This window comes from Maylandia zebra, linkage group LG15 (genome assembly GCF_041146795.1).
Source record: "Maylandia zebra isolate NMK-2024a linkage group LG15, Mzebra_GT3a, whole genome shotgun sequence".
Classification (NCBI taxonomy): Eukaryota; Metazoa; Chordata; class Actinopteri; order Cichliformes; family Cichlidae; genus Maylandia; species Maylandia zebra.
In genome coordinates this window covers 14624891-14648796 of record NC_135181.1, presented here as the reverse complement: position 1 = coordinate 14648796, position 23906 = coordinate 14624891, and the positions used below count along the sequence as shown (strand labels likewise).

General features: G+C 41.8%; 2 protein-coding genes across 4 annotated transcripts; one reads left to right on the top strand and one right to left on the bottom strand.

The window, feature by feature from the left end:
- Positions 1-1642: 1642 nt before the first annotated feature.
- Positions 1643-9067, bottom strand: LOC143412626 (denticleless protein homolog). Its single transcript, XM_076873973.1, has 14 exons — positions 8786-9067; positions 7195-7332; positions 7001-7093; positions 6859-6920; positions 6529-6649; positions 6371-6436; positions 6089-6204; positions 5922-5995; positions 5716-5822; positions 5522-5626; positions 4932-5044; positions 4720-4809; positions 4438-4561; positions 1643-4257 (listed from the first exon to the last, which is right to left on the bottom strand). Exons 1-14 carry the CDS (start codon positions 8835-8837, stop codon positions 3821-3823), a joined length of 1698 nt encoding a protein of 565 aa, XP_076730088.1. The 5' UTR covers positions 8838-9067; the 3' UTR covers positions 1643-3820.
- A 582-nt stretch (positions 9068-9649) lies between these two features.
- Positions 9650-21916, top strand: ints7 (integrator complex subunit 7). Of its 3 annotated transcripts, XM_076873970.1 has the most exons (20): positions 9651-9854; positions 10003-10132; positions 11446-11592; positions 12119-12256; positions 12362-12408; positions 12695-12894; positions 12984-13106; positions 13194-13311; positions 13398-13532; positions 13628-13725; positions 14267-14506; positions 14716-14853; positions 14946-15152; positions 15391-15585; positions 15946-16049; positions 16172-16240; positions 17162-17294; positions 18144-18242; positions 18752-18937; positions 21538-21916. In XM_076873970.1, the coding sequence occupies exons 1-20, from the start codon at positions 9761-9763 to the stop codon at positions 21817-21819; spliced, it is 2883 nt and encodes a 960-aa protein (XP_076730085.1). In that variant the 5' UTR covers positions 9651-9760; the 3' UTR covers positions 21820-21916. The 3 variants fall into 3 exon arrangements, with proteins under 3 accessions (XP_076730086.1, XP_076730085.1, XP_076730087.1); XM_076873971.1 differs by lacking the exon at positions 18752-18937 and having other exon boundaries at positions 9650-9854; XM_076873972.1 differs by lacking the exon at positions 10003-10132 and having other exon boundaries at positions 9774-9854.
- Positions 21917-23906: the final 1990 nt, after the last annotated feature.

The window sequence follows — 23906 nt, the reverse complement described above, 5'->3', positions numbered from 1 at the left end:
GAACCAGCTGCTGAATGAGCCTGAAACTGCTTCCATGAGTTTAGAGCAGCTCTTGGCAAGATGACACATGCAGAATATGAGAGATACTTGAATAAAATGAACACAAGGAGTACTATCATACTAAAGCGTGATCCAAAAGACTCTTGGATAAATGGCTATAATCCACATTTGCTTGAAGCCTGGAACAGTAATATCGACATAAGCTTTGTTTTAGATGCTTTTGGCGCTGCAAATTATTTAATGAAATATATATCAATAAAAGAGGGCGGGCTATCTGAGTACCTGATGACCTGTGCATATGCCCTAGACTCAAACAGCTCCAGGATTGGTTTGTTTGCACTGGATAAAACATTCTCATTAAAATCACCACAAACTATGATGGGATGACAGTCCATGATCTCTAATGAGTCTAATAGGCTTACCAGGTTTTTCAGGAATGGCCTCAGAGTGTAGTCTGGAGGTCTGTACACAACTGCAATCAGAGCACTGACTGGTGCTTCAACCTTTAAAGCCAGAAATTCAAAGTTAGGTACATTATGGATGCACCGTTTTTCATGCACTTGAATGTCACTTTTCACATAAACAGCAACTCCACCACCACTTCTGTTTGCAATCTGGGGAAAGTTTGTGTAGGATAGGTGTCTGTTGTGTTTGAACAAATTGTAATTTTACTGATAAATGATACAGCCGAAAAACAGAGACATTAAATTAGTCCAGATGAGTTGAAATGAGGGAGAGGTATATAGTTTTTGTTCTGATCATCTATTCACAAAAGATGACTCTTAAAGTCGTCAACCAACTCCACCTTCCCTGATTTAAACCATTTGTCTGCTGAAGACAATTCTACCAATGGAAAATAAGTTTGAATTTATTGGGCCAATCAAAATGCTCTATCCAATATGCCTGTAGTAACTAATGACATTATGTTTCTCTGTGGCAAATCCCTGTCAAATTTGCATCGGTGCACCTTTTGAAATACTGCTTCTAAACCCAAGGCAATGAAAATACAATTTGAACTGTGAGGGTCTTAAAAGGACTTGTTCTACACAACAATGTAACTTTATGCTCCAGCTGTCAAAAATGTGGCCACATAGGCAATTTCAAAAGTTGGGTCTTTCCTCCTGTTCCTGACAGATAATACAATCTATAGGTTAGTTGCAAAGTATTTGCTTGTTATTTCCTGAAAATGCAAGGTGAATTCTAATATTGGGGGGGGGGTTGAGCAGAAAAGTAACAGCTGCAGATGTTAGGCACAAAACATCTGCTAGATACAGTTCATGGTGACTCTTGATGACATTAATATGAGCTGGCAGTGCCTCTGTAATATGGTTAACAATGATTAAAGTTTTTAACCAGCTGACTGTTTGTCTTATGAGTAGACACCCCTCTACACACTAAGCATATCGAGATAAAAGGCTTTTGTCTCGAGCCCATCACGCACTTTGATGGTCGCGAGCAGATTCCTTCTAGAACATCAGACCGTTGGCTGTTATTTGACGTCTAAAACGTAACTGCAAAAGGTAGGTGAGTATTATTGATTTAAACGCACAGTTAAACATGTAGACCCAAATAAATAACAACTCCATAATTGATGTTATTATATTAAAAAAAAAAACAAAAAAAACCCAGCACGAACAAATAATAAGTACCTAAAACCTCCGGTTATAAAAACCGAATTCTGCAGTTAGCAGGCACTCCTTTAGCTAAGCTGTCAGTTAAGCAAAGGTGACAAAGAAATGACCATAAACATTTTTTTTAATATCTGTGAAATAAACCAATTTTACTGGTTTGTTAAAAATTAGCCGTTTTTTTCTTTTTTTTCAGTTATCGTGACATATGCAAAGACAAGAACATAAAACAGTGATGTAGCCTACAGAAGGCTATATGCCTTTTAACAGATATTCTCAGCATATAAATAACAATGCGACATACTTCTTAGTTATAAAGGCTCCGTGTAACTCTGCTTACGTTAACTAAGCCATGAACACCTGTGCGACTTGAATTTCACAAGTTAGCAGCACCGTAGCAGGTACACTGACCGCTAGCCACACAGTTTATACTCTTAAATTCATATGCTCTTTGTACACTCTTGGCTAATTAACTGTGAAGTTTACATTGCAAGTTATTAACACAGAGAGCATTGAAAAACGTATAAGTCTTACCTGCATGTTCGGGTTTAAATGTTTTCCTCAGTTGCCTCGTTTCACGTTATGAGTTTTTAACACTAACATGCGTAAGATGACCGAGGGCCTACACAAACATCAAGATTATTTTTAATTCACAGGCTCAAGGGAAATATGAAACATCAATATATAAAACATCAATATGACAAACACAAAAACACGTTTCTGTGTTTGTCATATTTGATTAAATGGACATTATGGTGTCTCATAAAACTGTGTGTGTGTGTGTGTTTGTGTGTGTGTGTAATTTCAGAATGGCTTCATCAAAGCATCATCGCAGTACCGGTGAGCCGTACACCAGGCTGCCACCCCTAACAGTCAAAGTGATTTGTCTTAAAGAAACCCCAAAAGTCACTGGCTGGCATTTCTCCGATGGAAGTGCAAGGCCCAAAGCTGTCCACAATAATATAAGTGCGGCAGTATGTGATGGGACAAATGTTTTAAGATTTGTGATATTCGAAAACTTGGCCTCCCAAATTAAGGAGGGTAAAACCTATACCATTAGGAATTTCAAAATTGGCAAATTTGGAACCACACGATCAATGTTTTCAAGTAAGGACACGGCAGTGTACATCATTGCGCCCATCCAGGTCAGTCAGCAGCTGGAGGACGAGGCAAGGCTGCTTCTGGGGCCACCCACCACCTTGATCCCACTGACCAACGTCAGCCAATCACAGATAATGCCATATTTTTCTTTCCGTGTTCAATAAATGTTGTAGTCTGATATCAGACTTGATCTCAATCTTTAATCGCACATTGCTTCTACTCTAATTTCTAAGGGAAGGGCAATCTGATTTTTTTTTTCCATAAATCTTCCCATAATTTAAATCAACATTAATAGAAAGCCTTGCAAGCAAAAGTGAAAACGGTTAAGCACCTTCATTTGCAGCAGGTTCAGTGGCCGGACTTTACGATGCTGAAAACAAGCGGGTATTGGTTGCTTTAAATGCTCCTGCTGTGGAGTCTAATCATTGCTGTTTGGCTAACAGTTGGACTCCAAATGGGCCTGTGGGTGACTATATTCATGATTGGTCTGCATACCATACTTAACATGATGCTGTGCTGCCCTGTTATGTGGCAAACAAAAATGTGTTGTAAACTTTGCTGTAGATTCATCGTAATAAACACTCTTTTTGCAGTTTTGTGTAATCGGCGGAATCCTAATTGGCATTTAATCTAACAATAAATTGGTCAGATAAGCCATGTTTTAAGAAACTGTGCAAAAACTATTTATGTACTTTTGGAATGATTTTAATTAAGTAATTTATTTTTTGTCCAGTCATGCATCCTATCTTATGAATGGTCTTTTTCCAGATTTTAGATGGTATCCATGGTCTGCACCATCATGACCTCACAAAATGTCTTTTTTGGCCATAACTCAAGAATTCATCAGTAATTTATGATGAAATTTCACATAAATGTTTTATTGGATGGAATGAAACGTTGCATTCTGACCGAAGCATTTAAGCACAAGATTATGATTTTATTTATACCAATTAACTGACAGCATAGTGTTAAACAAGGAGTCCTCCTAGCTGCTTGTTTTTATCTATGATGTTCCTAAAGACTGATAAGTAAATATCATGGCGTATGATGGATGTGGATATTTGCTGTTTGCTGGTTTGCTTTGGTTTTGGTCACACAAACCAAGCTAAGGTCCGGCTCCTCTTGGCTGCAGGAGAGAGTTCAGTAACGCGGTCGCACTGCTCAGTGCCCTCACAGTTCGAAGACGAGCCGTCACCGGTTTCCAGCCTGCGTTTGGCCCGTCGTTCTGTGGGGGGCGTGCTGCTTGCAGAGCTCTGGGGAGACTGGCTCAGCACCCGATGGGCCGGAGAGCCAGCCTGTTCGGAAGTTCTGCTGCTTGGGGACAACCACTGTTTGATAGTGGGCGGAGTTCTGTGGCGAACAGCTGCAGTTTTAGAGTCCTGTGAGCGGTTGGGTGTAGTGGTGCTGGAAGAAAGGGGCAGGGCGGCTCCACTGGGAGCACAGGCTGCAGGCTGAGGTGAGGCTATGCCACCAAGTCTCACTCTCCTCTGGGGCTTGGCAGGGGTTGTCTCAGCTGGAATGGAAGGCCCTTAACAGCAGAATAAAGTAGTGTGAGTCCAGATGTGATCATGTTTTGTATTTAACTGCAGGACAGCAGTGATTTATGATGAAGCACAAATTCACATGCACATACTGTAAGTGAAACCTCTACGCTTTTATGACTATATGCTAGTTCTTCACAAGAATACATTGTAGGTGAAGCACTTACTTGGGAGAATCTTAGGACGTGCATGGCCTACTAGGTTAGCCTCTCCTAATGAGGACTGTACTTCATCATTTTCTCGGTGAAGTCGCCAGATGCGCACGGTGTGGTCATCGGAACAGGAAGCAATCTGCCAACAGAGCAGAGGGCTTTATACAGAAGCTCATTAAATCGAATAAAGTCAGAGCATCTTCCAGCAAAGTGCAGCTGGTTCAGGTGCTTCTCGGCTCATTAAAACTCCTCCAATTCACAGCAGTGTTCATACTTGTATAACCACTCACGTCTTACCTTAGTGAAATCTGTCGGACACCATGCAACAGACGTCACTTCCTCACTATGACCTTGAAGCGTCATGGGAGGAAGTTCAGGATTGGAGATCTGAAATGTAACAAAAAAATGTTCAAAAACCTTAAATTCGCAGTTCCTCAACACCAGAAAACCCCCAGAGTGAAAATAAAGCAATTTTTATTACGTCAGGTAAAATATAACCGAGAACGCACCTTCCAAATGTACGTGTGGTTGTCACTCGAACCGCTGGCCAAAAACTGGTCATCTGGGCTAACGCTGGACTTTACATAAAACGAGGAGTTCTGGTGACCGCTGAAAACTGCCACTGTGGATGAAACATAATTCTTAAAAATGACAAAATATTCACAAAGATCAGAGAACAAACAAGTCTAAGGACAATCAAATAAAAGGATAAAATGTACAGTACTGTGTATATAACAATAAAAAGAGAAATGCTGAACTTTCCTCTAGTTTCTGTACATTTAGTAACACTTTCCTCTTTCGTTTCCATTAAAAAACTGTCATGATGCATTTTGAAATGGTTTCCTGTATTGCAACCTGTCAAACAGCACCTAACCCACTGCTATTCAGAACTTCAGATCAGACTTTAACACGTAACAGTAGAAAACAAAGCATCTATGGCTTTTTATTTGCATCAAGAGGCTTCTGCTGCTGGATGCTTTGCTCCCATAACAAAGCGCATTAGCGCCATCTAGTGATGAATGGGTGACTGGAAAAAAAGACCTATTCTACTCTAGTGCACATACACGCACTGTTGAGCCAGAGCGAGGAGCTTCTTTACCTGGTGTCGTTTTTATTCCGCAGACACTGAACATATAGATGCTGTCGTCTGTGCAGTTACACATCACGTTGGCTCTCGCGGCGTCCAGAGCGAGTCCGGAATATCCTGCAGCACGTCAAAAAGACAGCTGGGTTATTTGTGTGTTATTTGCACATTTCAGGTAAAGGTGATGCTTGGCATGTTAGGGAACTAACCCAGTCGCGTCCGAGTGCAAGAACCTGGATACGGAAATGTCTGCAGGGGTACAGGATCATGACGGTGTGCAGTGTAGTTCTTCCTCAAATCCCACATCTTGATTACTCTGATAAAGGGAATTGAAGGAGACAGAAAATGATCGAGAATGTCTGGTAACGGCTCTTATAAATGTGAAAAAGGTGACAAGAAGCCTTTCTTTTCTTACCCGTCAACAGCTCCCGAAGAGATGAGGGTGTGCTGATCCCTGAACAAAACCACTGTAACGCTCTGCTGGGAGTCCTGCAAATAAGATGGAGTAGCTAAAGATTAGATTTCCATTTGCAGCATCGCTCTTTTCATTCCATTAAACGGCTGATTGTCGAGAAAACTCACCACGCTCGGAGCCATGCCGCGCATGCCGCCCCGTCTCTTCTTCGTTTTAGAGGGAGGGTTGGTCTCTGCTTTGTTGTGAGCTCCGCTGATCTGGTTCACCTGTCTGTAGAAACCATCTGAGGGAAAGACATAAGTTTGATTATTGTCGTGGCATTTTTCATAAATTCAACTAAAGAAACAGGAAAAAATAAGTGTTTTTGCAACAGGCTGCTAGTAACAAAGTGGCTAAAGATATGATTTAAAATGTATTGCTAAATTGTCTATTACTGTTCCGATCAATACCTTTTTTGCTGCACCTCATGTCCCAGATCATAATATTTCCATCTCTGGCTCCAGTAGAAAACACAGCTGCGTGACAAAAGAAAATGTATTAATCACATGATACAACAATATATCATCAATGCACAGCCAACACAATGTTAGCTCAGTAAAAGGTATACCTTTCTCCTCTGGTGCGAATGCAACAGACTTAAGACTGCAGAGGTGGCCCTTGAAGCTGCCTAACAACTCTCCAGACTTCACATCCCAGAGCCTGGCCATCTGGTCACCCGCAGCAGTTACCTGAAGAGATCACAGATGACCAAAGAATAATAAGAAAAGGCTTCAGAGTTTTTAATGGGTTCCAACAAAATAAAGAACAACAAAAAAACCCAAAAATTAGTAATCCCAGGTAAGGCAGATGCAATTACATGAGTCATGCATTTGAGGGTGACACAAAAAAATCTGACTTTCTGCAATTCTCTGACTAAACAGAATGAATTTGCACTTACTAACTGAGGCTCCCCTGGCATCCAGGCGATATCAAAGACAGCATTCTCATGAGCCAGCCATGCTGCAAGGTTAACACACTTTTAGCCACCAACATTTCAAAATACGTGGCATGACAATTATGAACACAAGTCACAAGAATACCTTTAAGAAGTGGATATTCACGGCTCTCTGTGTTGTAGAGCCTAACAATGCCTTCTTCATTAGCTGCTGCGAGGATGTTCTGCAGGTCCCTGGCTGAAAACAAACAGGAGAAAAGAGACACTGCAGTTAGACAGATTAATGACAACAGGGCCTTGCTCTCTCTGCACTTACAACGATAAGCACAAATGAATTACCAGAGGAGAAAGCTAATCCAAACGGTGGCACAGAGTCGCCAAGGTTCCCATAGGAGATATGTTCATCATGTCGGACGCATCGGTAGCCTTCAAGCAGGGAACTCAGAGGGTACCTGGACCGGGGATCTGCAGGGAGAGCTGAAGAGAATGATGCATGGTCAGAGGAAGGACATCAATGAGACACGGCAGTAAAACTAACTAAAAAGCATTGCAGATTTAAGAGGACAATCATCAGACCACTTTGAGCTGATATGAAGGCAACTGTAACTCAAATAATCACTTGTTACAATTAAGATATGCAGAAGAGCATCTCTGAGATGCAACACATTGAACCTTGGAGTCATTGCAGCAGAAGACCACACCAGCTGCCGCTCCTGTAGGTCAAGAACAGGATCCTGGGGCTGCTATTCACACGGGATCATTTGTACTTGTGAACCGATCACGTCACGAAAGTCCAAACTAACGGTCCAGAGATTTGATTCATTGTCATTTTTAAAGCCTTCTTAGTAACAAACAAATCACCCCTGGCCTGCTATACTATACCAAAATAAGTAATAGACACCATGAAAAATAAAATAAATGAATAAACAAATAGAAGATTTGCTGGGTTTCATTATAAATGAATCAATGGGCAATTCCTATTTTATTTAACAGGAAAAAAAATAATATGTATTCTTTGAATTACCAGAAGATTTTGAGTTTTTTTTTTCTTTTGGGACCATTTACTATAATAACCTGTATGGGTAATGAATTTAGACTGGTAACAGTGAGGCTCTTATTTTATAAATAACTCTTTAATATTTTCACAATATACTCAAACATCTTCCCACTTTCCATTAGTCTGGTAGTCTGTAGTAGCCTGGCCTACTTCAGATTGTTCTATACGTTACCCTTTACTACGTGACACCCTTCTCTAATGGCTGTAATGGCTGCTTTCAGCAGGATAACACCGTGTCACAGAGCTCACTTCCTCTCAGATTGGTTTCTTTAACATGACGATGAGCACACTTTACTCAAATGGCCTCCACAGACGCCAGATCTCAAGCCATTGGGATGTGGTAAAACAGGACATTGCATCGTTGATGTACAGTCGACAAATATGCAGAAACTGTGTGATGCCATCGCGTCAATATGAATCAAAATATCTGAGGGACGCTTTAACCAACTTGTTGAATCTACGCCTGGAAGACAAAAGAGGGTCCAACTCGCCAGGTGTACCTATTAAAGTGACCTACGAGCATAGATCCGCACGCTTGTCTTCTCACTTGCTCTTGAGTTGTATAAACCAAAGCCAATCAAAATATGAGAAACTGTCCTAATATGTACTACGGTTATAAGGCATGACATATTGTTGGTGTGCCACCAGTTGGAGTCTGAACAGCCCGACAAAGACATTCACGAAGAAAGTAGAATTAAACGTTAAAGTCCACACTGAAGGCAAAAGAAAAGCAAGTGCAAATGATACTCTAGGAGCCCTCTTGGCAGCATGACTCCTCGAAACATAAAGCAGAGATGTTAGACTGCATTATCTTCCATGTTAGACTAGCTAAAGCCCAGCCATGGCCGTGCAAATAACCCATCCCTGTCTCACCATTCTGCCTCCGTCTGCCCACTCCTCTGTCCACCACTGAGCGGAAAAGCATCCCTGCACTGCAGCACAACTCGATCCAAAGGCTTTTGTATAAAAACGTAACGTTTTCCTCGATGTCAAGCTTCTGCCGGTCCGCTTTCTGTGCCGAAGCTGGGGTACTATTTCCCGCGAAGAGATCGTCCGAGCAGAAGGACTGAATTCCCCGCTAAACTTGCGTTACGCGCAACCATTGGTGGAAACGACGACTTCCTGGGCAGGAGCGCTTCTGCTTCCGCTTTCTTTGTAAACTTTCCCACCATAACTGGAGAAGGAGACGCCCCTTCAGCATAAATAAATATTTTTTAAACGATTAAACTAATAACTAGTCCCTCTTTGCATAGCACGTTTATCCTGTTAGACAGTTGTTAGTTTAGTAAATACACTTTGGTGTATACAACCACTGCCAAACTGCATGTAGATGGTTCATTTAGTGGTGCAAGTATAATTGGAAGTTGTGTGACAACACACAATTTCAGGTTGTGCGCAGTGTTGAACTAGAAATTGAATATCTGTGACTGCAACAAAAGTTATGAAAATCACACGTAAAATGTTTTTTTCAACAGAAGCACTAAAGTAACAAAGGTTTAAAAGTCACCATGACTTTGATGTCTCCAATGTAATTGTTGTTATTTAGAGTATTATGGTGTTACCGATTCATCCATAATCTATCATTTGACGCTAAGGAGATACTAGAATAATATACTAATACATATTTCACTTAGATATTTAACTTAAATATATATTTTTAAATACAACAGTCCCTAAAACAGCTTGTTAGCTTGCGACCATGACAACTGGCGTTTTATTATGAAAGTCAATCTCCAGACCGGATGTTCTGTCTCTGTATCCTCAGTGTTTTCCTGAATGCCGCCTGAACAGTGAAATGCTAACATCTCATGGGTGTATCTTCTTTTAAGGAGTAAAAACTGCACAGTAATGTCGCTCTCCACCGCACGCTCATTCCTGTCAGAGGCTTGTTATGGCGAACAGGAGCTCGACGCTAACTCCGCTCTCATGGAGCTGGACAAAGGTGTGTTAGCTCGCTGGCTAAAGACTTAGCAAATGGTTCATTGATTGTGTTCTGATCCGGTGTGTCGTTTTTCGTCATGTGTTAAGTGTTAGGGACTATATGGAAACTTCCTGCTTTGTTGTGACTGGAGAAATTCCTTTATTTTCAGGGTTGCGGTCGGGGAAGCTCGGTGAGCAGTGTGAGGCTGTGGTTTTGTTCCCCAAACTCTTCCAGAAGTACCCCTTTCCCATCCTCATCAACTCTGCATTTTTAAAACTAGCAGACATCTTCAGGCTCGGGTATGATTGCTTTATAGTGGTGTGCGGATCGATACTGAAATATCGATTCTTCCGATACCAGCAATTTATGTTCTAGAATCGATTCTCATATTATAATATCGATATTTTAGAACTCTGGGGTAAATTTGTAGATTTCCATTAAAATGAACGCAGTGGAAAGAAACTATACAATTCGGATCGTCTAATTTGGAAGGAACTACTTCCTCTTACGCCTTTCATAGTCATATGCGGAATACGGCTGTATAAATGTGTCGCAGCCCCTGGCGTGCACACTCACAACAATGGCTGCGCGCAAACAGAGTCCTGTGTGGACACGTTGTTGTGGCAACACCACTGACCTCGTCAAACACCTCTGAGTAAATCACATCACAGAATATGATAAGCTTATGTTGAGGCGAACTGAAGAGGAGGACAGGGACAGGTGCTGCTAGGGCGAGACAGACGTCTCTCTTGGTATCGGATCGGAAAGGAAATCAGTGGTATCGCACATCACTATTGCTTTAGATGATCATTTATTTATGTATTTATTTGTTAAAGGCTACTTTACTGACAGTTGTTTCCCACTTTCTTTATAGCTGAATCTAATATAGGCATCCGAATGCATTTCAGAGTGTAGAGAAAATTTTAATAACATCTCCTAGTAATTCAGCGTACAATTTAACCACAAGCCTAAGCCGTCATGCAGTTCACATAATCACTCTCAAGCTAATGCAAAAATAAAATAAACTCTGAAACACCAAAAAATAACAGATAATAGATTTTATTCTTATATTTAATGTCTAATTGCGTGTCTTTGATGTCTTTAATGAACTTGATGTTTATCAATCTTTAAGTACAAGATACTTTAAACTAAGCATACCCAGTAAACTGATCATTGAGGGCAGGCGTGTTAATGTGTAATTGTGTTGTATGAAAAGTATGAATAGATGTAAGTACAGAGGAAAAAATGTTGGTGTGAGGAAGGTTTTAAAAATAAACAAGCTATAATTATTCTTCATGAAAAAAATGAAATAAAAAAAGTTGTATGAAAAGAGAGAGAGAAGGTTCCAAATAAGAGGATTTGGGGGGGGGGGGAAGTGAATTTATTTCACTTTAAGAAAGAATAAGAAACAAACTATTCTTACTTAAGTGGATTTTTCAAACTTTAATTTTATTCAAAAGTGCCTAAATAAATAAAGGTGTGCATCTTATGCACTTTTTAATAGAATGTTGTTGAAGTTGGTGAGATCTATTTAGAAGATGCGAGAAGTTAAAGATGAGCTTTACTGTGCCACAAACATCTTTATTAATAGAAGCTTATTTCTCTTTTCCAGTAACAACTTTCTACGTCTCTGTGTACTCAAAGTGACTCAACAGAGTGAGAAACATTTGGAGAAGATTCTCAATGTGGATGAGTTTGTGAAACGGGTGTTTTCAGTCATCCACAGTAATGACCCTGTGGCCAGAGCCATCACTCTGAGGTAATAATGTGAAATCATGAATAGACACGAGTGGCGCATCTGACCCTAGCACACTCTTCTGTCAACCCTCTGCATGTCCTCCTTCACTACATCTACAAACCTCCTTTGTGGCCTTCTTGCCTGGCTTTGGCATCCTTTGCAGTGTATCCAGTGTCCTTCCTCTGCACATGTCCAAAACATCTCAGCCTTGCCTCTCTAACTTTTACTCCAATATGCTCAACCTGAGGTGTCCCTCCTTTCTTATCCTGTGCATTCTCTGTGAGAATTGTAACATCTTCATCAAATTACCCCAATACACTTGGGTTTTAAGGGGTATTTATTATTTTCTTCTTTTTTTTGGGTTGTATGGAAGCCCCAAACGCAATTTCATTGTTCTTGACAATGACAATAAATACTAAATACTAATACTACTAGTCTCCATCCACTCCACCCTGCCTGCACTTTCTTCTTCACCTTTGTTGTGCACAGTCTTTTTCAGTCATCTCAGATTTTTCAAAAGAAAATTCCTGCTGTCTTATGTGTTCAGGATGCTTGGTAGTTTGGCCTCCATCATCCCAGAGAGGAAGAATGCCCACCACAGTATTCGCCAAAGCCTGGACTCTCACGACAATGTGGAAGTCGAGGCAGCCATCTTTGCTGCCGCAAGCTTCTCTGCACAGTCAAAGTAAGGAAACGATGACTAAAAGTGAACTCTGATGTATGGGATGATGTTTTAGATGATCTAATTGTGGTGTGGCTTTTTAATTAATTAATTCTTTTTCATTTTCAGAGACTTTGCAGCTGGTATTTGCAACAAAGTTAGTGAGATGATTCAAGGTAAGATGTTTATTCTGTATTTAAAATGTCTCAGATCACGTGAAGATAAACGAGAGCTGTCGTGGTTCAAAGCTTCATTATTACTGATGTCTTTTGTTTTTAGTTTTCTCACTAAAAAAAAAAACTGAGTGCAGCTATTCTTTTTTTTTTTTTTCATGCTGAAATCACAGAGAAAAAGAAACACAAAAGACTGCAAATACACATTTTGCTGAACCCAAATATAACCCAGCAGATAACATCTGCATCTTTTACATAACGTTTGCATTGATCTTTTCTTCCGCCTCAGGTTTAGACACTCCTGTGGAACTGAAACTGAAGTTGATCCCCATGCTGCAGCACATGCATCATGACGCCAGCCTGGCATCCAGCAGCAGAGAGCTTTTACAGCATCTGGTGAACTCTTATCCTTCCACCCCCATGGTCATCGTCTCCCTGCATACTTTCACCCAGCTGGCCGCCTCTTCCCTCATAGATATCCCCAAGCAGGTAGACCCAATTTGCTCGCACACACCAATGCCTCCTTTCTTTCGGTTTGTTGTGGTGAACCTCTGATTTGGTTCCTAATCTGTTTGCAGCTGCAGCTCCTCCTTCAGTACCTAAAAGATGATCCGAGAAAAGCTGTGAAGAGACTTGCAGTTAACGATTTAAAGCTCCTGGCTAAAAAGGCTCCTCACCTGTGGATAAGAGAAAACACTCAGGTAGAGCCCCAGATGGCAACAGTTGCACTGTAGGGTTGTTGTGATGTTTAAAATCTGTCTGCAATCTAACAGCTTTTACCTTTGCAGGTGCTGTGCGAATGTGCTTTGACTATCCCCTACAACAGTTTGAAGCTGGGGATGTTGGCCGTTCTCGCCACCCTCTCTGGAACTATTGCAATCAAACAGTATTTTAGTAATGTGGGAGGTAATGTTTACGCTTAAATCGCTGCATTTAGGAAACAAAGAATGCCACTCTGAACTGATCTGCATTCTCTAAAACTTTCTTCTCAGGTGGCTCTTTGGTTCCACCCCGGCTCACTGACCTGGTTAAGTTGGCACAGGAATGCTGTTACCACAGCAACCTGGCAGTAGCAGCTCACGGGGTCATAGTGCTCACCAACATTGCCATTTCCTGTCCAGAGAAAGGTTAGTTAGACTGGGCAATAACCTATTTGGGGGATGCTTTTAATTCTTAATCAGTGTGGTAATATTTGTTGTTGTGTGCATCTCCCCCTCCTCAGATATAGTACAGCTGGAGCAGGACACAGTTTTGGGAGTGGAGTCCCTTCTGATGCTGTGCAGTCAGGACAGCAGCCCCAGTGCACAAGCCACACTGAAAGTAAGACATTAGACCCCTGAGGAGGCAGAGTTTACATTATAAAACATCTGAAAAAGTACCACAATGTATTTTAATTTAAATTTGGAAAACTGGTTTGGTTTGGCTGGACTTTTAAGAGTTACAGGTTCATTGTTACTCCTGCCCTGCTCACTGGACCAATTGAAGTTTCTCATGCGTACATGGTTCAGGGATTTGTCTGACAGAAATGTGTAACGGCAGCTGGTTGACGGTGGTTCCTGGAGGTTTCTGGTTCTCACTGGATGAAATTAGTTGCGAAGGATCTGCCACAACAAAAATCTCCCAGTGATTGCCTGGGTTGAGCGCACGTTGCCTGTAGTTCTTCATGTTTGCCTGAAAAATACTCGTTAACTATTAGAACTATTTTTCTTTAATACCAGCTGCACAAACTTTGCAAATGAGGTGAGAATTATTTTGGGAGCGTTTCTCCATGCCTCTCCTTACATTCAACTCATCAGCCAACCCTTACCTACATTTTGCTGTAGTAACACCCATCTCTGCATTTTCTTGTTTTCAACTTTAGACAGCTCTCACCTCATTGGTTAAGCTGCTGAAAAGTCGACCCCATCTCAGCCAGTCTGCAGTGGAATTCCTGCTCGGCCAGCTCCACTTGTCCTGCGACTCCTCTCGTGTTCTCATGTGTCACGCTCTGGCGGCCATCGCCACCCACCTGCCTGTGCTGGGGGACGGTATGCTGGGGGATCTGGTTGATCTCTACCGGGTGGCCAGTCACTCGTCCACCGATAAGCAGCAGGAGCTTCTGGTGAGAGATGTGCAAGGGTTCACGCATCAGCTGATGTATAGAGACTAAATGATACATGATGCAGTTTTATTTAGCCTTCATGTTTTAATAGAAGGTAGAGGAACCTCACAGGAGCATCCTGTTAATATTTACCTCCTTGTTTTACTGCCTTTACATATCGCCGATTTCTAGAGTTTCACACTCATCGCCCCCTACTGTCACTGCTGCAGGTTTCCTTGGCAACAGTGATTTTTGTTGCAAGCCAGTCGTCTCTGTCAGCCGAAGTGAAGACTGTCATCAAACAGCAGCTGGAGAATGTTGCTAACGGCTGGACGGTGTATCGCATTGCACGGCAAGCCTCGCGTATGGTGAGATCTTTGGATCAAAACGGTGTTGCAAACAGCCACGAAGTGCCTCGGGTCTCCGGCAAGATGATTATTTTCTTATCGTTCACCTGCAGGGATGCCACGAGTTCTCCAGCGAGCTGTACCAGTGTGTGCGGACTCGTGTGGCCTCGGAGCACTTCTACTTCTGGCTGAGCAGCCTGAAGGAGTTCTCCCAGGCTGAGCAGTGCCTGAGTCACGTGGAAGACGGGGACTACAGCGGAGCCATGAGCGCCATCGCAGAGGCCTTGCGCTCCTACCAAAAGGGCATCGCCTCCCTCACAGTCAGTTAACTGCCAGGCATCTGCTTGTCAAAAAGCATTAATACTGTTTATCTATCACCAGTGACAGGATGCTGAGAGCTGCTGATAGCCAGTGTGGAGAGGGGTGCCATTAGAGCTGATTTCAAAGCAACTCTAACTGCTAATGACGTGACTCACCTAGAATCTCGTTAGATCAACTCAAGCCGCGCCACTATTTAACTGCTGTGTCCTTATTTATCTGATTAATCCCTCCCTGCAGGCTGCCAGCACTCCTCTGAGCCCGCTCACATTCCAGTGCGAGTTCATTAAGCTCCGGATCGACACCCTGCAAGCTTTGTCGCAGCTCATTTGTACCTGCAACAGTCTGAAAACCAGCCCTCCTCCCGCCATCGCAACCACCATCGCCCTCACTTCAGGAAATGAGCTGCAACGCTGTGGCCGCATCTCAATGCAGGTGACATGCTGAACTTTGGCCTGAGAGGAGTGGACTCCCTTTTATTTATTTACTTATTTTGAATTTGTGGTTACAGCATGTCAAAGGTCACTATTTAGGCTTTCTGTTAATGCACCAGCAAACTGGAGCAGATTGTTCATCATGCTGAAGAGGTATTTGCTTTTAATTAGGAGGTAAATTTGATTTAAGGTCAGTGTTCAATATAGTTTTCCCTTTTGGGCCTCCGGGTCAGTAGCTCAGTTTTACTTGGATCTTTTCACTGGACGACAAAAAGCCAGTATAATTATTTTATTTGCCTAGCTTTATCTAGAGGAATAAAAGCATAGTTGTGAAGCTGCGATGCGTTTCTCTTCTCTCCAGATGAAGGTGTGCATGGATGAGTTCAGAAGTCTTGCTGCTCGCTATGCTGACTTACACCAGTCGTCGTTTGATGCAGATTATGCAACCCTTCGCAATGTGGAGTTGTATCCTTAAACGCACATCATCATACTTTTATACTTTCCTTCTTCTCTCTCTCTTTTTTTTTTCTTTTTTAAATATCATCTCATAACTTATGTCCTTAAGTTTTCTTTAACTGTTTGCCCAGACAACAGCAGAGCTGCTTGCTCGTCTCCCACGTGATTGAAGCTTTGATACTGGACCCACAGGCTGCCAGGTGAGGGCTGCTCTGAGTGTCAACAAATAATTTGATTTGAATGGATCTAGTTTAGATTGTGTTGAGTTTTTCTGTACCGGAGTTACTATAGTTTTGTGTTTTCTTTACTTTTAGTTTCCAGATTTCTTGTTTGAGTTTAGTTTTGTTTCAGCCGTAAAAGGCATTATTGTCACCCTGCTGGCCAGCCGGGCAATGTGGATATCCAAGTTTGTGAATGCGATAACTCCAGAACGAGGCAACATAGGAGTCTCAAATTGATACCATAGGCATATCTAGAAAAATCTCGGACAAGTTTGAATCTCAGCGATCAGGTTTTCTGAAAATCTTGTAAATACAGTCATTCGAGAAGGAAGTTGCCTCAGATTTTCAAAACGATACCACAGGTGTATCTTCTAGAATAGTCCAGATCTTCTGTTGTTTGAATATGTTTAGTTTCAGTCCAGTTTTTGACTTTCAGTGGTAGTTTTAGTGTTTTTAGCTATTGTTGCATGGAGGACGTGTGTCAAAGACTAGGTTTATGAAAATCTGCACATATATTACAATGAAAACACCACCACATTAAAGCAGTAGACTCACAGACTGGTAGACCTTCAGAATATCAGATAACATGTCCATCAGTGCCTCATCAGGCAATTTGTCATCGAATTTTTTTTACCAAACTAACAAATGTAAAACTAAGGATTTTTCCTCTATATTTTGGTTTTATTTTATTAGCTTTCAGCATCACACGTAGAGGTAGCCCTTTATAAGCTGCACACAGATGTATGACAGTGTAATAAAAGTAAATGCACCTTATTTTATTTGACAAAAGCTCCTCCACTGGACCGTGTACTCGACTGATCTGCAGAGAAAGCGCTTTGCAGCAACAGGTCCCTTCTGTGAATTCCCCCGACATGTCTTCCATCTGTTTCTGTAATGTAGTTTTCAGGAGTACGGCACTGTGGGGTCTGTCCAGACGGAGAGCGAATATGAGCGACGGATGATGTCGGTCTTTAACCACATGCTGGAGGAAGCGGAGAGCCTCACCAAGAAACACCCTCCTGTCTCACATCTGGTAAGATTAACACTCGGTACTTCATCATCGATGGTCTGGTACTAATGCCACAGACAAAGGAGTTAAAAATCCCAAATTGTGTGGATGAAATTATGTTTCTTTAGTCAGTCCGTGACTGTTATTTGTTAATGTTTTTTAACAAAATCTAAAGAAACGTCTTGTTTGCAGTTTTGTAATATTTCACACAGTTTGTGCAGAAACTCGTGCATGGCTTCATTCCAGGTACTTCCTCCCACAGACAAACACATGCTTGATAGGTTAACTGGTGATTCTAAATTGGCCGTAGGTGTGAATGGTTGTCCATCTCTCAGTGTTAGCCCTGTGAAAGACTGGAGAGTGTCACAGGGCGGTCTCCATAACTCCAAGTTGGATCAGTGGGAGGTGATGGATGGATGAATATGTAGAAACACTGAAAACATTACAATAATTAGAAATATAACCCCAAATATTAGAAGGGTTCTCAGGGGCTGACAACAAATGGTCTGGATATACTGTAGCTCTGACAAAGAGTCTGTGTTACCTTATTTAACCCTAGGACTTTAGTGTTCTTTTTGAACATCTCATAAACAAACACAGAAAGACAAACAACCAAAATCTATAATGTTAAAAGCAAAAAAAGCTAATTTTGCGGGGCTGCAAACTACCTCACATAACTTTCCGTGAACCTGTCGCACCGACAGATGAAGTCCGGTTAAAAAAATAAAATAAAAAATTGGAGAACTTTCATATTACAGTAGAGCGAGGGTCATAAAGGACCCCACTCAGTTGCTTTAAGGTTGGGGGAAAAAAATGGAAATGACAAAAATGAAGTGGGAGCAAATGATGAAAATGTGTTGCTTGTTTTTTCAGCACACCAGCTGTCTCTGTGATGCTGTCATAGCTTTGCTGAAGGTGCCGCTGTCTTTCCAGAGATATTTCTTCCAAAAGCTGCAGTCCACCAGCATCAAGGTAACTGTTTTTCGTTGGTTTAAAGAGAAAAGCACAATAATGATATGCATATTCTAAGGCACAGTCACCACAGGCTGTCTTCCCCCAAGCTAGCTGCTTATTGGACTTGGATAATAAGATTGATATCGCTTAGGAGTAGATATGTAGCTAATACAGGGAGACGGCAGGCTCAGCTCAGGACAAAGACTGGAGACGAGGTAAAATCTGCCTGCCAGCACTTCTAAAGCGCACTAATTCATATATTATGTAAAATCACCTCTCTGTGTTTTTATGGGGATTATGTGCTGGACTGTTTCTTGGCTGGGCTTCTTGGAAAGCAGTGCGTCGAGCCAAGAAATAGTCCAGGAAATAGCCCGCTGTAAGAGGAACGCATGAGACGTTTCCACAGTGTCACTTTAGTATTTTAACGTGTACATCTGTTTTGGCCGATAAGGTGGGTGTTCATCAGAGGAAGGAAGACATTCTTCCTTTGGTACTCTGAAGGTTTATGTGTGTTGTGTTTTTTCCAGCTCGCCCTTTCACCATCCCCGCGAACACCGAGCGAGCCAATCCCAGTGCAGAACACTCAGCAGCTGACCTTGAAGGTGGAGGGTGTGGTGCAGCACGGCTCAACTCCGGGACTCTTCAGAAAGATCCAGTCAGTCTGTCTTAATGTTACCTCAGTTCTTCAGAGCAAGACGGGACCTGACTACAAGGTGTGTGGCCTCAGTCAAAGTTTTTTTATGTACTTAGTTTGTATTGACACTTAAACAACTTAGACGTCACAAATCTTTTTTTCATTGCCACTTTTACAATTGTTGCGACAGAGTACAATGCTAAACACAGATTTGTAAACTCTCTCTTTGTTGTTTAAATATCATAAAAATAGGTCTCCATGTCCTCATAAAGAGCATGTTATTGGTTCTAAAAGACGAATTTCCCAAACACTATCCAGCCACATATATGTTGCAGGATATAGTTTCCACTATTGTCAATAGTAATAATTACAGATGACTGCAAATGAGTCCCAGTTTAACACAGTCAAGTGGATTTTTGATTTTGTATTTTTAAGTTACACCAGAAACTGAGATTCATCAGAGCAGGCAACTTTTCCCAGGCTTCTAGAGATTGATTTTGATGAGCCCGTGTGATTTGTACAGTGGGGCAAAAAAAGTATTTAGTCAGCCACCGATTGTGCAAGTTCCCCCACCTAAAATGATGACAGAGGTCAGTAATTTGCACCAGAGGTACACTTCAACTGTGAGAGACAGAACGTGAAAAAAAAATCCATGAATCCACATGGTAGGATTTGTAAAGAATTTATTTGTAAATCAGGGTGGAAAATAAGTATTTGGTCAATAACAAAAATACAACTCAATACTTTGTAACATAACCTTTGTTGGCAATAACAGAGGTCAAACATTTACTATAGGTCTTTACCAGGTTTGCACACACAGTAGCTGGTATTTTGGCCCATTCCTCCATGCAGATCTTCTCGAGAGCAGTGATGTTTTGGGGCTGTCGCCGAGCCACACGGACTTTCAACTCCCACCACAGATTTTCTATGGGGTTGAGGTCTGGAGACTGGCTAGGCCACTCCAGGACTTTCAAATGCTTCTTACGGAGCCACTCCTTTGTTGCCCGGGCGGTGTGTTTTGGATCATTGTCATGTTGGAAGACCCAGCCTCGTTTCATCTTCAAAGTTCTCACTGATGGAAGGAGGTTTTGGCTCAAAATCTCACGATACATGGCCCCATTCATTCTGTCCTTAACACGGATCAGTCGTCCTGTCCCCTTGGCAGAAAAACAGCCCCATAGCATGATGTTTCCACCCCCATGCTTCACAGTAGGTATGGTGTTCTTGGGATGCAACTCAGTATTCTTCGTCCTCCAAACACGACGAGTTGAGTTTATACCAAAAAGTTCTACTTTGGTTTCATCTGACCACATGACATTCTCCCAATCCTCTGCTGTATCATCCATGTGCTCTCTGGCAACCTTCAGACGGGCCTGGACATGCACTGGCTTCAGCAGCGGAACACGTCTGGCACTGCGGGATTTGATTCCCTGCCGTTGTAGTGTGTTACTGATGGTGACCTTTGTTACTTTGGTCCCAGCTCTCTGCAGGTCATTCACCAGGTCCCCCCGTGTGGTTCTGGGATCTTTGCTCACCGTTCTCATGATCATTTTGACCCCACGGGATGAGATCTTGCGTGGAGCCCCAGATCGAGGGAGATTATCAGTGGTCTTGTACGTCTTCCATTTTCTGATGATTGCTCCCACAGTTGATTTTTTCACACCAAGCTGCTTGCCTATTGTAGATTCACTCTTCCCAGTCTGGTGCAGGTCTACAATACTTTTCCTGGTGTCCTTCGAAAGCTCTTTGGTCTTGGCCATGGCGGAGTTTGGAGTCTGACTGTTTGAGGCTGTGGACAGGTGTCTTTTATACAGATGATGAGTTCAAACAGGTGCCATTCATACAGGTAACGAGTGGGGGACAGAAAAGCTTCTTACAGAAGACGTTACAGGTCTGTGAGAGCCAGAGATTTTCCTTGTTTGAGGTGACCAAATACTTATTTTCCACCCTGATTTACGAATAAATTCTTTACAAATCCTACCATGTGGATTCATGGATTTTTTTTTCACATTCTGTCTCTCACAGTTGAAGTGTACCTCTGGTGCAAATTACTGACCTCTGTCATCATTTTAAGTGGGGGAACTTGCACAATCGGTGGCTGACTAAATACTTTTTTGCCCCACTGTAGCTACAGCTTCCTGTTTCTTGTTCTGCAGCTGCAGCCCATTTGCTTCACTGTTGTGCAGTCAGAGATGCTCTTCTGCATGCAAGTCCGACCCCTGACACCTTGCTGCGTATATCCCTGCTCTCTCCTCGCCTCTTTCCTGTCTACTCTGCACTACCCGACTTTCAAATAAAGGCGAAAAGCCCAAAAATACACCTTAACTTTTGATGCTCTGATGCTCAGTTCGAACTCAGAGGTTGTCTTGATGACGTCTGCATGCCTAAATGCATCGAGATGATGCTATCTGGTTGGCTGATTGGATGTTTTCATTACTGAGCAGCAGAACGTGTATCTAACAAAGCAGCTTAATAGACATTAGCGTTGCTGTGAGTAATGAGCTTGTGATTTCTCTGAGGTGCTGTCTAGTTCACTATGTTTAAGAAAGGTCAGAGATCTTCTCAGCTGATCTCTAAAACTGGACAACTCACTACAACATAGTTTAGATGGATTAAATGACACAGATTAGACCAGTTTGACCAGTATAAACGTTTTAAACAGTTTTTTTCCCATTTCAGATTCCACTAGATACTAAAACAAATGAGATCAAGCAGCGTGTGGAGCCCCACAACGACTACTTCAGCACCCAGTTCCTGCTGAATTTCTCCATCCTGGGCACCCACACCGTCACCGTGGAGGCCTCTGTGGTGGATGAGAGCGGCATAGAGTGGAAGACGGGGCCCAAGACGACGGTGTCAGTAAAGTCTCTGGAGGACCCGTACTCCCAGCAACTCCGTCACCAGCTGCAGCAGGGCGGAGCTCAGCCCGCGCCACAGAGGAGCACATACACTCGCTTCTAGTAGCGCTTACAGTTTGACCTTCTGCACTTGACCTTGTAGAAATTAAATATGTACATATTTTTTAATGATTAAAATACCAAATTGATTTAAATAATAACTTAGTGTGTTTTTTGTTTTGTTTTTTTTGAACACTTTATTTTTTTTAACTCATCTATTTTATCTATGCTCATCTATGCTCATCTTTATATCTTTTGCTGTCTGGATAACATCAAAATGCCTGATTTAATGCAGCTTTTTAATTTTTCACATATTCTCAAATAGGATTTCTTGCGTGCAGTAGCCTCTCTGGGATAGTTTAATGCTAAACGTCCTTGGATTTAGCGTCCTACATACATGCAGTTGCACAGACAGCCAACAGGGGGCAGCCCATAGTAATTAACGGGGCATCTTCATTTGAAGACCATTACAATCTGTGCTGTCAGCCTCATATTTATCTAAATGACTGGTCTATAACATCATATTTAACACTTTCTTGATAGTTTAGCGTTTTAATTTTTTACCCCTCAGTTGACTTTCCTGTTATGTTCATCAGCATTTAAGCACCTAAAAGTGAGCTATAATTATTTTAAACTTTTATAATATTATTAATTTTGCGCTCACAGCGTTCCTAAAATACCATAACGCTGTTTCTAATCCTAGAGAAGAAAAGGCAAAGCCTGTTAAAAATAATAATTATAAAATATCCACAACCAAATGTGAGCTTAAAAACTAACTGGAAATGTGCCGAGATGACTTCAGATGTAGTCATAAGATTTTTTTAAATTTATTATTTATTTTTGTGGTCATAGACTGAAACCAACCATCAGCACTTCGGAGTCTGCGCACTCAGACTACTGGCAGGCGTCAGATGATCAAGCGAGAAGCTCTTAAAAAACAACAACATCCGCTTTTGGTTTTCAAAATCAAAGTGTCTCGATGACCTCATTGTGCAATAGAAATTCAAATTAGTTTCTAGTTCACATTGAACTAGTGTGGCAATGATTACAATATTATTATCATCATTAGTAGTAGTGGTAGTATTGTAGTGTATATATAACATTATTCCATAATATAGGTAATATTTTATTGAACTATTAAGAGTATTAAAAACAAAAAACAAGAATAAGTAGAGTATGATCACATGACCAGAGCAATAAACATTTAAGAATACAGTTCATATTATAAGTTCAAGATATTTAATTATGGAGAATTTAAAAAATAAAATAAATGTGAAAATTTATTTTATACAAGATCTGGCCAAACAATAAATGTTTAGAAACATTTAATTTTCTTAATACATTTCATTACACAAAAAAGTTAGAAATGATTTATTATGGCAAAAACTAAACAGTAAAAGAAAACATATACATAAATGTATGTAAAACATCCTCACAGGACCACACCATTAACACAGCCAATCTGAGCCATGAGCTTCCCCAAATACAAGCAGTATATTAAATGCCCGACCAGAGAGGAGAGGACATTAGACCACTGTTACAGCACGATCAGCGGGGCCTATCGTGCGGTGCCCCGCGCTTCACTCGGACTTTCTGACCACGTCATGATCCACCTAATCCCCGCGTCACCATCACCTCCGTCATTAAGAAAGCCCAGCAGAGGATGTACTTCCTGAGGCAGCTGAAGAAATTCAACCTGCCAACACGGACGATGATGCAATTCTACACTGCAATCATAGAGTCCACCCTCACCTCCTCCATCACCGTGTGGTACGCTGGAGCCACTATCAGGGACAAACAGAGACTGCAGCGTGTTGTGCGCTCTGCTGAGAAGGTGATTGGCTGCAGACTCCATCTCTGCAGGACCTGTACACCTCCAGGACACTGGGGCGTGCAGCTCGGATCTCAGCTGACCCTTCTCACCCTGGACACAGTCTGTTTGACCTGCTCCCCTCAGGCAGGAGGCTCCGGTCCATTCGCACCAGAACCTCTCGCCATAAGAACAGTTTCTTCCCCTCTGCTGTTGGACACATGAACAATAACCGTATGACTGTTCCCACCACTAACACATGACCCTACGCTGTGTTCACTGCATCATTCCATGTTTGGCACTGATCACCACCTGCACTCATGTATATATCATGTATCTAT

What these genes read in the sequence shown, in the direction of transcription:
- ints7 (XM_076873970.1), top strand. Translation starts at nt 9,761, where the DNA reads ATGTCGCTCTCCACCGCACGCTCATTCCTGTCAGAGGCTTGTTATGGC. An exon ending in GCCAGAGCCATCACTCTGAG is followed by an intron (nt 11,593 to 12,118) that starts GTAATAATGTGA and finishes TTATGTGTTCAG; the next exon opens with GATGCTTGGTAGTTTGGCCT. An exon ending in CTGGACCCACAGGCTGCCAG is followed by an intron (nt 16,241 to 17,161) that starts GTGAGGGCTGCT and finishes TCTGTAATGTAG; the next exon opens with TTTTCAGGAGTACGGCACTG.
- LOC143412626 (XM_076873973.1), bottom strand. Translation starts at nt 8,837, where the DNA reads ATGCTTTTCCGCTCAGTGGTGGACAGAGGAGTGGGCAGACGGAGGCAG. An exon ending in ATTCGCACCAGAGGAGAAAG is followed by an intron (nt 6,437 to 6,528) that starts GTATACCTTTTA and finishes TTTGTCACGCAG; the next exon opens with CTGTGTTTTCTACTGGAGCC. An exon ending in CGGAATAAAAACGACACCAG is followed by an intron (nt 5,045 to 5,521) that starts GTAAAGAAGCTC and finishes TTTCATCCACAG; the next exon opens with TGGCAGTTTTCAGCGGTCAC.